At 41.2% G+C, this 14,177-nt stretch overlaps 1 protein-coding gene and 1 pseudogene across 4 annotated transcripts in view; one reads left to right on the top strand and one right to left on the bottom strand.

Moving 5' to 3' along the window:
* Positions 1 to 4,575, bottom strand: part of MAP3K7CL (MAP3K7 C-terminal like) — a 41,115-nt gene extending 36,540 nt beyond the window's left edge. Inside the window, exons 1-3 of one of the 4 annotated variants that reach the window (XM_036850634.1) lie at positions 4,216 to 4,575; positions 3,626 to 3,679; positions 2,101 to 2,209 (exon numbers count right to left, since the gene is read on the bottom strand). In XM_036850634.1, coding sequence (XP_036706529.1) covers positions 2,101 to 2,209; positions 3,626 to 3,661 — 145 coding nt within the window. In that variant the 5' untranslated portion in view covers positions 3,662 to 3,679; positions 4,216 to 4,575. Of the gene's footprint in view, positions 1 to 2,100; positions 2,210 to 3,625; positions 3,680 to 4,095; positions 4,196 to 4,215 lie in introns of those variants that run through there. The other 3 variants (XM_036850633.1, XM_036850637.1, XM_036850636.1) reach the window with 3 other exon arrangements.
* Positions 4,576 to 5,624: 1,049 nt separating this feature from the next.
* LOC118894064 lies at positions 5,625 to 7,858 on the top strand (annotated as a pseudogene).
* Positions 7,859 to 14,177: the final 6,319 nt, after the last annotated feature.

The following is a 14,177-nucleotide window of genomic DNA, read 5'->3' as shown; positions in this document are numbered from 1 at the left end:
AAGAAAATTGTACATCTTCTTTCTCCCTTGGGATTTTGGGTTTACATGTGTCTGTCTTGAGAGCTAGCCACTCAAGCACTGATTATTCCTCAAAATCTTGCATTTATGAAATGCGTAAAAACAGAAGGAGCTTTTCTTTTTTGTTTTGTTTTTAATTACAGACTCTATTTTTTAGTGCAGTTTTAGGTTTACAGATAAATTGAGCAGAAAGTACAGAGAGTTCTTACATACTCTCTTTCCCTACAAACATAGCTTCCTTTTCTTCCTAGAGATGCATGATGGGATAATGAAGAGTTCAGTCTAGGACAGTCCAGTCTAGGAACCTGAGTTTAAATCATAACTCTGTTACTCACTAACAGTGTGGTCTCTGGACCTTGATCTCTGTCTCTGCAAATTGGAAATACTAATGCCTACATTGCATGGTTATTTTAAAGATCAGAAATAATATAAGTGAAGATCTAATGCAAAGACAAATGCAATTAATGGTAGTTGTCATTTCTTAGTTGAGACGGATTGGTTTGCCTTTTGGGAGGTTTCCCCTTCATCATTGTCTTGCAGGGCAACCTTGATTGGGAATATAATATAACAGTGGCCATGGGAAGAGTGTTGGAAGAAAAGATGATGAAGAGTCAAGGCTTCACCTCTTCCTACTCTAGAACGAATTCTCCACTGGGGGCTGCATAGTCCAGGAACCCCAGGGCAGAGGTGTCACCACCATAATCACTTGGTATAGTAAAGTCTAAATGGGTTGTGTAGTGTCAGGCTTCACAGAGCCCAGATCCTTACTTTGCATTATTTTGGGGCGGAAACTGTCCCTTTTCAATCATTACTTCTTAAAGCATTCCTTCCTACAGTACAGGAGCATTGTAGGAGGGAAGGATGGAAGGAAGGAAGGGAGGGAGGGAGTGAGGGAGGGAGGGAAGAAAGGGAAGGAAGGAGGGAGTGAGGGAGGGAGGGAGGGAAGGAAGGAAGGAGGGAATCAATCCTCAGAAGATGCAAGGTTTAAATGATAATGTTGTTTAAGCATATGACTATGTGATTTTAACAGATGACATTAGACTGAAAGCAAAAGATGACACCAGTGGAAGAGATCCAAGCCTTCCCTTCCTCACTGCTGTGACCTCACACCACCTGAGGTCCCCTGTCAGAGACGGTGGAACTGAGTATGTGTGTTAAGAGGTCACTGAAGGAAGCCATGACAAAGGGCTCTAAGTATGGCAGCCTCACCTTAGACCATACTATTTCAAGAAGGTCCGCCTCACCTGTCCCATTCATCACTCCCGCTGAAGTCTGTTTATTTAGCCGGAAGTGTGGGAGCACCAGTGAGAAACCAGCATTTGGAACTTAGGCTTCAGGAAATGCTGCTGGAACCGGGACAGTGATATTTTTATATTACCTAGCCAACTGCCAGCTCTTAATAAACATTTCCTCATGCAGTTTTAACAATGACATAATTTGTTCTCATTAGAAATTGTTATAGCTCCATGAATTTTAAAATAAAAGAAAACTAAAATGGAAAAAGTAAAAAAATAAGAAGAGGGACTTCCCTGGTGGTCCAGTGGGTAAGACTCCGTGCTCCCAATGCAGGGGGCCCGGGTTTGATCCCTGGTGGGGGACCTAGATCCCGCATGCATGCTGCAACTAAGAAGTCCGCATGCTGCAACTAAAAATCCTCATGCCGCAAGGAGGGTCCCGCATGCCGCAACTAAGACCCGGCACAGCCTAAATAAATAAATACTTTTTAAAAAAAGAAGAAGAAGAAATGTGCTCAAACAACCAAAGGTTTGGAGATGGAAGCATCACCAGAGGCATTTCTGGAAGCCACTCTCCAACGATGCATGATGAAGAATCACGCTCCCCATCATTGGGTCATGCCAGGCATGCATTTTTTTTTTTGGCCGCACAACCTGCAGGATCTTAGTTCCCCGACCAGGGATCGAACCCGCGCCCCCTGCAGTGGAAGCTCGGAGTCCTGACCACTGGACCGCCAGGGAAGTCCCCAGGCATGCATTTTTAAATGTCCTTTGTGGAACTAGAAAAAATGATGGTAAGAAGGCGGCAGGCAGGGGAGGCAACCCTTTCCCTCAAAGCAGAGCATACCTGAGGCATTATCGAGGCTGAAGGCAATGCGTACTGGCTTATCCGCAGGTACCCTGGCTGTGCTGATCATGTGGGCACCTGAGCCTTGGCCTTCCTCCTGGTCTTCCAGCTGTAAGGACAAGAGAGAGCCATTGTCACTTTACCCAACATTATCCCTCGAATACTCAGAGGCCTTTGGAACTTAGAGGGGAAAGTTAGTAAGCACTGCTTTCTTATTTTAAAGATATTCCTAGCTCCTAGCTTTCTTTCCCTACACCTGCCCCATTTATAATTCTTTTTCTGGCTTATAAAAAAATGTGCTTTGGAAATATATCTAGAACGAAATATAAAAGATGGGGCAAAATCTCCACCCACCTCACATTTTTAGTATCCCTTACACTGACCAGTCCAACCCTGGCCCTTTGAGGTCTTATATAGTATTTTATTTTTAATTGAGGGGGATAAAGAAGTCTTAATAAGGCATCAGACATCTTTTCACACTCAAAAGCCTAAATTGGATCTGAATTATTGATCTGGGAGTGGTAACAAATAACTATCATGGAATTATTTCAAGAATACCAAAGACTATTTTAAAATATCCCCCAGTTATATTATGAATAGTATGTGCTTTAAATATCTGATTAACTACCTGTTAATCTACCAAATATTTCTAAGGTTGTGTGATATGAGCAAAAGACACATCCTAAAAACATCCTATTGATGATCTACATCACCTACTAAATTACCATTTAATAAACTAAGATAAAATGAATGGAAAAGCATGCTACAGATAATATGGGTTGGGGTGTGTGAAAATACATGAATATTTCTTTGTATAATAATTTAACCAAGATATTTGATAATTTTTGTTCAATGGGACTAGGAAAAGATATTATTATAAACACAAGATATCTTTGTCATTTAAATCCATATATTTAACTTTTCTATTTTTAGTCATGCTTCCCCCTAAGCCCTCTACTTTCCTTCTCATGGAGACAGTAAACCAAAAACTCTGAATGACATTTTAAAGAAAATGTCTCTAAAAATGGCAAAATATAAATCATCTCTTTAACCATCCTTAGCGAGATTCTGGGAACTGCTTTAGCAGGACATTTTCTCACAGCAAGGTTTCTGATTCTTTCCCATAACTTTTCTCTATCTAAAAATAGTGTCTAGAACACTGAATTTTGTTTTTACAATTATTTATAGAGCCAAAGCGAATGCATACATATATATATATATATATATATTTAGACATACATACATATGGAATCATCTTATCACCAGTATATGGAAAAAGAACATGCTTATATTAAACACCTAGTATAGCTTTGGAGAAAAACCAGCAACTGTTCATCACCCAGTTAGAATCATATTTGGCCCATTCATTTAACACTACAAGTAGCAATGAACCATAAAGCACTCCAAGTCATGTCATTCTAAGTTAGAAAAAAAGTATTAATGTGAAACATTCGACTCAAGAAAAGGGTAATATAAAATCACTGTTACTTGACTCAAAATTTGCTTTATCTTAGCTCTGACATACATTTCTGTGTAGTCTCGTCTGCTTAGAATCAACCATCTCGTTAGCCACCTGTTCCTAGGGAATAGAACAGACTGTCTCAAATTTAACAAAACAGACAATAAAAAACCCCTTAAAGTTGTAGCCAAAAGAAAAAACTCTTATTGTTACGCCCTGTACCATCACCAAACCATTTTATCGTAACATCTGAGGATGAAAAGCTTCACTCCTCTTTTGGCTAAATCTCCCAATGCTCTCCTGCACCAGGAAATAAACCACAAGAGGCGGAAATTTGCCTCCTGGGATTTTGTAAATAGATCTCTGGCAGGGTTTCCAGCCACGGGAAATGGAATTGATCAACACAGCTAATTAGAGTCCCTCCCCTCCACACAACAGAGAACATCTGTCTGCCTCCCAAAGGATGGCGGCGGCAAAGTTGGGTGGATTTTGAGTTCCACACGGTGTCAGCCACAAGAGCCCCTGAACCAACTTGCCTTTTCATCACACCGCCGGGGGAAATGGGCCACTGATTCCTCCTCTCGGCGGTAGCAGAGCTTTGGTTAAGTTGCTGGTGCTCTGAGCGTTTAGTTGGGTTTTCACACCTGTCGCCTTACCTCACTTAGTTGAGTGTCTGCACTTGTGTAATCCAGGGCCAGCCACTGCCTTGGCCGGTCGTTGCCTTTGTGGAGCACAGACCTAGTGGCAGAGCCGGCTGCACCTGCCGCATAGCAGCCGCTGACAATCTGAGGAGCAGTGACAGCTGGGAGGGCGGCTCGCTGCTACCTGCTGTCCCCAGACCCCGGCGTCCCACGGGGCCTCCCTGTTCCGCTTCCCTCCACGACCCCTCTCTCCTTTCCTTGTCTCTCCAACAGCCAGGATGTTGTCATGCTTCTAGAAAAAGCAAGAGCAAAAGAAATCCCTCCTCCTGTCAGAGGCATTGATAAACAGCAAGTTGTGGAGAGTCCAAATGTTTTAATTCATTAGTCCTGGCAAACCTAAAATACAAACAGACTTGCTTCACAAGACAGGAATGTCTTCAGCGTGACCCAATCGGTGTCTGTGTCTATTCCAGCAAACTGGCAAAGATAGCATGACTCCAGTCAGCAAAAATGTCGGCCGCTCCAGTCAGCTCCCCGGGACCCAGCCAACTTGGACAGGCCACAAGCCGACTCTCAGATGATGGCAGCGATGATTCGGCTTAAGAACGTGAGGTCTGAGGTTGAGCTGCTGTTGGGCTTGGTGACTTGATCCCATCTACGATGCAACCGACCGCAGACCGAGTCAATGGTAAACAGGAAGGGAAAGCTCAAACTGTTCAAACTTTTTAATAGCTATCAACCTGAAGATGGGTAGTACTTTAAAAGAGTTGGATGGTGATGTTGAGGTTAAATAATTAAAGATAAACAAGTATCCAGAGAATGCACAGACTGGGAGAAAATCTTTGCAAAATACATACCAGGTAAAGGATGGGTATCCAAGATATAAAAAGAACTCAAAACTCAACAGGGTTTCCCTGGTGGCGCAGTGGTTGAGAATCTGCCTGCCAATGCAGAGGACACGGGTTCGAGCCCTGGTCTGGGAAGATCCCACATGCCGCGGAGCAACTGGGCCCGTGAGCCACAACTACTGAGCCTGCGCGTCTGGAGCCTGTGCTCCGCAATAAGAGAGGCCGCGACAGTGAGAGGCCCGCGCACCGCGATGAAGAGTGGCCCCAGCTTGCCGCAACTAGAGAAAGCCCTCGCACGAAACGAAGACCCAACAAGCCAAAAATAAATAAATAAATAATCCTTCCCCCCCAAAAAAAACAATTACGTTACGTTTATAGATTAAAAAGACAAACAAACAAAAAACTCAACAGTAGGAAAACAACCCAATTTAAAAATGGGCAAAAGATATGAACAGACACGTCACAAAAGAAGATATAGAGATGGGAAATAATCATATGAAAAGATGCTGAGCACCATACGTCATTAGGAAATTGCAAATTAAAACAACATTGAGATTCCACTACACCCCTCTGAGAATGGCCAAAATCCAAAACACTAACAACACCAAATCCTGGTGAGAGTGAAAAATGGTGTGGCCACTTTGGAAGACAGTTTGGCAGCTTCCTACAAAACTAAACATGTACTTACCATTAGGATCCAGCCATCACACTCCTTGGTATTTACCCAAAGGAACTAAAAACTTATGCCCACACAAAGACTTACACACAAATGTTTATAGCAGCTTTATTCATGATTGCCAAAACTTGGAGGCCAACAAGAGGTCCTTTCATAGGTGAACGGATAAACAAACTGTGGTACATCCAGACAATGAAATATTATTCGATAATAAAAAGAAATGAGCTATCAAGCCACAAAATACATGGAGGAAACTTACATGTATATTATGAAGTGAAAGAAGCCCATCTGAAAGGCTACATATTGTATGATTCCAACTATACAACATTCTGGAAAAGGCACAATTATGGAGACAGGAAAAAGATCAGTAGTTGCCAGGAGTTTAAAGAGAGGGAGAGAGGGATGGAGAGGGCGAGAGAGATGAATAGGGAGCATAGGATTTTTAGGGCAGTGAAACTATTCTGTGTGACACTATAATGGTGAATATATGTCATATGTTTGTCAAAACCCATAAAATGTACAACACCAAGAGTTATAAACTACAGACTTTAGTTAATAAGACTGTGTCTATATTGACTCATCAATTGTAACAAATGTACCACGCTAATGCAAGATGTTAATAATTGGGGAAATTGGGGAGGAGAAGTGTGGGGGAGGGGATAGAAGGGAACTCTGTGCTTTTCACTCATTTTTTTTTTTTCTGTAAACCTTAAACTGCTCAAAAAATGTTAAATAAGTAAAAGGATTAAGCAGGTTTCCTTGGTCTAATGAATAAAAGGCTAATTTGTCATGCTATCCACAGTAATAAGGGGCATAGATTCAGATGATTAAAAACATTCACATATAAACCTATTTGCATTTCTGACTGCAAATCTTTCCAGGAATTATTATTACTGTTTGACGTTATTTTATGGATAATAATATCATCTTACGTATTGCATTAAAATTGATCAAAAAGCCTCTTTTTTTAAATAAATTTATTTATTTTTAATTATTTATTTTTGGCTGCTTTGGGTCTTCGTTGCTGAGCACAGGCTTTCTGTAGTTGCGGCGAGCGGGGGCTACTCTTCGTTGGGGTGCGGGGGCTTCTCATTGTGGTGGCTTCTTTTGTTGTGGAGCACAGGCTCTAGGTGCTCGGGCTTCAGTATTTGTGGCTTGTGGGCTCAGTTGCTCCGCGGCATGTGGAACCTTCCCGGACCAGAGCTCAAACCTGTGTCTGCTGCATTGGCAGGAGAATTCTTAACCACTGCGCCACCAGGGAAGCCCCAGAAAGAGTCTTATTCAAAAGAGTTTATCTTCATCTTCCCAATAATCCTATGAAATAAACATGGCCAATACTGTCATCCCTATTTAACAGATGAGCAAACTGAGACTCAAACAATTTAAGTAAACAGTTCAAGGATAAATGATCATTATGGAATAATGACCCAGATAAGATCCAGGTTTTCCAAATTTTAGTTCGTGCTATTTCTACTATACCAGGATGCACTGTGTATGAAATATCAAATTAAGTTGTTTCATTATCGATGTCTGACACTCAACTTTTGGAGTGAAGGAGACAAAGGTATAACTTTCTTCATCATCTGTTAGCATCCAGGTTCATCCGACACCAGCCATCTTTACCATGACACCTAAATTCAACCTCAAGGAAACCGAAGTTGTGGATCTTGTGTGTGTTGATGGGGAAGTGGATACCAATTCTGCACTGGCTCCCAAATCAGCCCACGGGTGTGTCTTCAGAAAAGCTGGTGGTGACAAGGACATTGCCAAGGAAATAAGTAAGTGGAAGCATCTGGATTCCAGTGAAACTGACCCTTCAGAATGGAAAGGCCCAGAATGAGGTAGCACCTTCCTCTTCTGCCCTGATCATCAAAGCCCTTGGCGAACCAACCAGAGATAGAACACGGCAGTTATACATTAAATACAATGGAAATATCACCTCTTATGATATTGTCAAAAGCACCTGACAGATGCAGCATAGATCTTTATCCAGAGAATTCTCCAGCACCTTTACAGCAATCCTGGGGACCACCCATTGTGTGGGCTGCAATGTCAGTGGCTGCATCCTCATGACATCAACAGTGGTATGGTGATGCCAGTTGGTAAAGAGATACAAAGGAAAAGATGTCATTAAAGGATAATATGACAACAACAACAAGAAAGGAACAAAAAGAATACATCTAAATAGTCTAAATGTGCTCTGTCCAAGCCTGATCACGTAAATTCAAGGCTTTAATAATAATATTCACCAGTTCTTCTGTTCCCATGGGAGCAGTGATGTATTTCTTGGCTCTTTATCTAAACACTTCCAAGAGGGTAACAAATCTGAAACTCAAGTGAAATCCCTTCCCACAACTGTAACCCAAAATAACTACATGGTATTTTAAGAATTCAGTAGAATTATACTAATTCAATCCAGAAAGGATAGTGTGTGTACATCAAAATATTAACAGATTAACAGTATGTCTCTGGATAGAAGCAATATGTAAAATTTTTATTTTCTCCTTTTCAACAGTAAATGGATTTTTACTGTTACATGGAAAGTTATTTTTAATGGAATTCAAGGAGCTTTTCAAATGATGAACCCTTGACTTGTTTCTGAATTATGGTCTATAATGCACACAGCAGCTCATGGTACAGACTGTCATCACAATTAATGTGATCTCAATTTCTTGATACAATTCAATAAGCATCTTGGGAAGACTTGGTATGTGCCAGTCTAGCATTTCCCAAATTTGCCTCATTGTGGGTTCATGCCTTTTAAAAATACCTATTCCCAGGCTCTGCCATGGGGGTGACTCAGTAGGGCTGGGGTAGGTCCAGGGTTTTATAAATTTAAGCAAGAAGTGCTAATATTTTTGTACAGCATTTAGAGAATGGTTTGAAAGACGTTTTCATCAACACTTTATAGTTAGCTCTCCACTGCTGTGTGACATATGTAGCCTATAATCTCCAAAAGAAATGTTTCACGATGGTGAAGTAATTAATCTTCCCTTATAACCATCAGTCAGCAGTTTTTTTCTGTAAAGGATCAGATACTAAATGTTTTACACTGAATGGGTTCTTACAATCTCTGTCAGAACTACTCATCTCTGCCATTGTAGCACAAAAACAGCCACAGACGAGATGTATTTGAATGGAGGGGCTCCAACTTTATTTACAAAAACAGGAAACAAATGGACATGTCTGTGTTCCAATAAAACTTTATTTACAAAAACAGACAGCAGCCTGGATTTGGTCCACAGCCATAGTCTACCAGCTCCTATCTCACCTCACCACAGTCTGAAGCTCCAGTGGACATAGCTCTCCCAGAGGGGCAGGGCAGAGTCTCCTTGGAGAAAATTAACTTTTCATTTCTTGCCACTCTCAGTTGCCTCTCTTCTATTCATCCCTCCCAACTCCATCCCCACAGAAAAACTCTTGTATGTCAGAATTTTCTTCATAACAGCCCCAAAGTTCTTCCTTTCTTTCTTTTAACATCTTTATTGGAGTATAATTGCTTTACAATGGTGTGTTAGTTTCTGCTTTATAACAAAGTGAATCAGCTATACATATACATACATCCCCATATCTCCTCCCTCTTGTGTCTCCCTCCCACCCTCCCTATCCCACCCCACTAGGTGGTCACAAAGCACCGAGCTGATCTCCCTGTGCTATGCGGCTGCTTCCCACTAGCTATCGATTTTACATTTGGTAGTGTATATATGTCCACGCCACTCTCTCACTTCATCCCAGCTTCCCATTCCCCCACTGTGTCCTCAAGTCCATTCTCTACATCTGTGTCTTTATTCTCGCCCTGCCACTAGGTTCATCAGTACCGTTTTTTTAGATTCCATATATGTGCGTTGGCATCTGGTACTTGTTTTTCTCTTTCTGACTTACTTCACTCTGTATGACAGTCTCTAGGTCCATCCACCTCATTACAAATAACTCAAATTCGTTTCTTTTTATGGCTGAGTAATATTCCATTGTATATATGTGCCACATCTTCTTTATCCATTCATCTGTCGATGGACACTTAGGTTGCTTCCAGGTCCTGGCTATTGTAAATAGAGCTGCAATGAACATTGTGGTACATGTCTCTTTTTGATTTATGGTTTTCCCAAAGTTCTTCCTTAACCCTGCTGTTCTATAAAGCACTGATACATCTGTTTGAAACAAACACAGGGGAATAAATACTTCAATAAGCAAGTAAGTACAAGGATTTAGCATGTTTCCTTGGTCTAAAGAGAGGAAGGCAAACTTTTATGAGATGCACCACAATAAAGCTGTATAGATTCAGGCGATGAGATTCTTCCCTTGGTTCACGGGACTGAGAGTGGAAGGGCGGGAAAGCGTTGTGAGGACCTGTTGTGTGCTGTGAGATGGTCTCATGCTACTGTTCTTTTGGGTGGTCTCTTCCTCTCCTCCTGACCCCAGTCAGGCCTCAGCTAAGATTTCCCACGGTCCCAAAGAAGTCTCTTTGCAATCCTTACTTCCAGTGATGTTGCCATTCCTTCCCAAACCTCCTTGTCAGGGTAATACAGTGAAAGATCACAAAGCGAGGATTGAAGCTCCAAAGCAAAAACAAGGTAGCCCTCCTCCGAGAACTTCTGATCATACACTGCCACAGCCTTTCATTTTAAAGGTGACCGGGAGCCACTTTCGTAGTCCAAGTTCACTTCAGCCTTAAGATAGCAGAGTGACCAACTTTCTATCAGTTTTGCCCTAAAGCTCAAGAGAGGTGTGAGTAGGATTAGAAGCTTTAAACCACTCGAAGAGTTCTATTTCCTGGGCTTGGTGTTTTTCTTGTTGAAAGAGACAGAACACTGTGAGGTACTGGCTCTGTCTCTTGCTGGTGTGGGACTTTCATAAAGTTACTCAACTAATATGTCTCAATTTCCACAAGTATGAGGAATAATTTTAGTATCTCTTATAGGTGGTTTTGATGATTAAAAGACAGTATAGGGCTTCCCTGGTGGCGCAGTGGTTGAGAATCTGCCTGCCAATGCAGGGGACACAGGTTCGAGCCCTGGTCTGGGAGGATCCCACATGCCTAGGAGCAACTAGGCCCTTGAGCCACAACTACTGAGCCTGCGCGTCTGGAGCCTGTGCTCCACAACAAAAGAGGCCGCCATAGTGAGAGGCCCGCGCACCGCGATGAGGAGTGGCCCCCGCTTGCCGCAACTAGAGAAAGCCCTCACACAGAAACGAGGACCCAACACAGCCAAAAATAAATAAATAATAAATAAATAAATTTTAAAAATTAAATTAAATTTAATTTAATTTAATTTTAAAAAAAGGCAGTATAAGTATAGTACTTACAACAATGCCAGAAAGACAATAAGCACTATGTAAGTAGAAATTATGAATTCATGGGGGCAAAAAACATAGGGAAAACCACACCCAACAGTATTAGAAGAGTTAGAAGATCTAGGTTTGAATTATGATTCTGCCTTCAAAAGCTGTGTGAGTTTAGAACAGACACTTTACATCTCTGGGACCTGTTTTTTCATCTATACCAGTGGTCTGCAAACTTTTGCTGTAAAGGGCCAGAGGGTAAGTATTTTAGACTTAGGAAGCTGTACAATCTCTGTGGCATTTCCAGTGGACCCTCCGTATATCCGGGTTCCACATACGTGGATTCAGATGCAGAACAAGGAGATACAGAACCCGTGGATACAGATGCTGTACCACACTATTCTGTATAAGGGACTAAAGCATCCATGGATTTGGGTATGGGGGGGGCGGTCCTAGAACAAATCCACTGCTGAGGGATAAGACTATACTCATCTCTGCCATTTCTATTGTGGAAAGCAGCAATAGACAATATATAAATGGATGGATGGATGCCAATAAAACTTCATTTACAAAAATAGAAAATAAATGGGCACATCTGTATTCCAGTAAAGTTGTATTTATAGACACTGAAATTAGAATTTCACACAATTTCCAAATGTCACCAAATATTATTCTTATTAATATTTGTCAATGGTTTAAAAATTAAAAAAGCATTCTTAGCTCATGGACCACACCAAAACAGGTAGTGGGCCAGATCTGAACCAAGGTCCATAGTTTTCAGACCCTTAACCTATAGAATTCGCCAACAAGCAAGCAAAGGAAAAGTTAAGGTTTCCCAAATTGGAATAATATAGTGTGTGTGCGTGTAGCCATTGTTTTGCCTTTCAACCTTATGTAGAATTTGAAATGGTTTTATATTATAAGCCTATCATATATAGTTGATTAGATTTGACCTACATGTTCCTATTTCTAAAATAACTTAGACCTCAGGCTCTTGGAGAGAGAATGAAATTTCCTTTAATATTCTTGACTATGAGAAATCATATTTATCTTATATATCAACATTTGCATCTTTCCCAAGAATACAATCTGGAAGGATTACTAAACCCAAGTTTTAAAACTTGTCACTATAGTACAGATAGATTTATTTTATTGTTTTCATGTTATCCTAAGGAAAACATAAATTTATTATCGGTAAAATTCCGATCGTGCACCCCAACAGGTGAGACCACTCCTGTCTTTAACACAACCAAAAACACTGTCATACCAAACAACAACCAGCTCAGCAATAACTCCCCAACATCATCAAACACCAAGACAACATTCAAACCTCCAGTTTTCTCACAAATGTCTTAAATTATTTTGGGGGGTTACCGTTTTTGTTTGTTTTTAGGATTTTTTTTTTTTTTTTTTGCTTTTAATTAATTTTTATTGGAGTATAGTTGCTTTACAATGTTGTCTTAGTTTCTACTGTACAGCAAAATGAATCAGCTATATGTATACATGTATCCCCTCTTTTTTGGATTTCCTTCCCATTTAGGTCAATCAAGCCCCAAACAAGTTTCAAATATATAATTGATTGCTACTCCTCTTATATTTTTAAAAATCTATAGGCACCACCTCCAACTAAGTTTTTGGCAATTTATTTGTTTTAAAAACCATAGAGTTTCCCACAATTGCACCCCCATCATGTCATTTAACATTCTTCCCTGTCCTCTAGATAACCTGTAAATTGACAATGAGATCCAGAAACTTGATCAGGTTCAAGCTTGATTTTTTTTTTTTTTTTTTTTTTTGCAGGACTACTTCATAGGCAGTGAATAATATTCTTAAAAGAAAACAGGGGACTTCCCTGGTGGCACAGTCGTTGAGAATCTGCTTACCAATGCAGGGAACACGGGTTCGATCCCTGGTCCAGGAAGATCCCACAGGCCGCGGAGCAACTAAGCCCGTGCGCCACAACTACTGAGCCTGCGCTCTAGAACCTGTGAGCTGCAATTACTGAAGCCCGCATGCCTAGACCCATGCTCCGCAACAAGAGAAGCCACCGCAATGAGAAAACCGCGCACCACAACGAAGAGTAGCCCCCGCTTGCTGCAGCTAGAGAAAGCCCGCACGCAGCAATGAAGACCTTAGATGATTTTGATAATAATGTTATTTAAGTAAGAACAGCATAAAACTATGTGTAAGCTTCTTACAAAACTTTAATAAAACCAAATTTATAAGGCTCTTATAAAACCAAGTTTACAAATTGAATACAAATAAGCACCAAAGCTAAAATAGAATTTGACCACATTAATTTAACATGACAGAATGCTTTCCTGAAAATAAGCAAGTACACATAGCTTGAACATAGGACTCCTTCTGGAGTGCTGATACATTAGGGTTCCTCCTCTCCACACTGCCACGGGCATGATGACTGGTTCCTTGTGGGACTTTTCTTCTGTGACCTGCTTTGAAACCCATGTTTGAGTGGTACCCATGACATTCTTGGCCTTCATACAACAAGCACACATTTAAGGAAAGCGCTGAACACCTGGGGTCTGTAAACGTTGGCCTCCTTTATTTTTCTAACCACAACTGCTTCATTTGTACCATGTTAACACATGAACACAAGCCTATTAAAATCAAAAGGCCTAAAGCGATGTATCCCAAATGCCTTTCTGACATTTCTTAAATGAGCTTCAATTTTTTTTTTTATTTTTATTTATTGATTGATTGATTACTATGTTGGGTCTTCGTTTCTGTGCTAGGGCTTCTTGTAGTTGCGGCAAGCGGGGGCTACTCTTCATCGCGGTGCGCGGGCCTCTCACTATTGTGGCCTCCTTTTGTTGCGGAGCACAGGCTCCAGACGCGCAGGCTCAGTAGTTGTGGCTCACGGGCCTAGTTGCTCCGTGGCATGTGGGATCTTCCCAGACCAGGGCGCGAACCCGTGTCCCCTGCATTAGCAGGCAGATTCTCAACCACTGCGCCACCAGGGAAGCCCAGCTTCAATTTTAAGGTCACAATTTTACTAAAATTATGAAGGAAACTCATTGAATTATTTCTAAAACTCCCAAATACTGAGCTGCATGATCCATTAAATATGGTGGCTTTGTGCCCTTTTAGTTATGTCTTTACTTCGAAAGCCTTCTGTGCAAGAGAGGACCAAATGCCAGGCAAACCTCCCATGT

This window comes from Balaenoptera musculus, chromosome 4 (assembly GCF_009873245.2).
Source record: "Balaenoptera musculus isolate JJ_BM4_2016_0621 chromosome 4, mBalMus1.pri.v3, whole genome shotgun sequence".
NCBI classification, from domain to species: Eukaryota; Metazoa; Chordata; class Mammalia; order Artiodactyla; family Balaenopteridae; genus Balaenoptera; species Balaenoptera musculus.
This window is presented reverse-complemented; position numbering and strand designations above follow the sequence as displayed.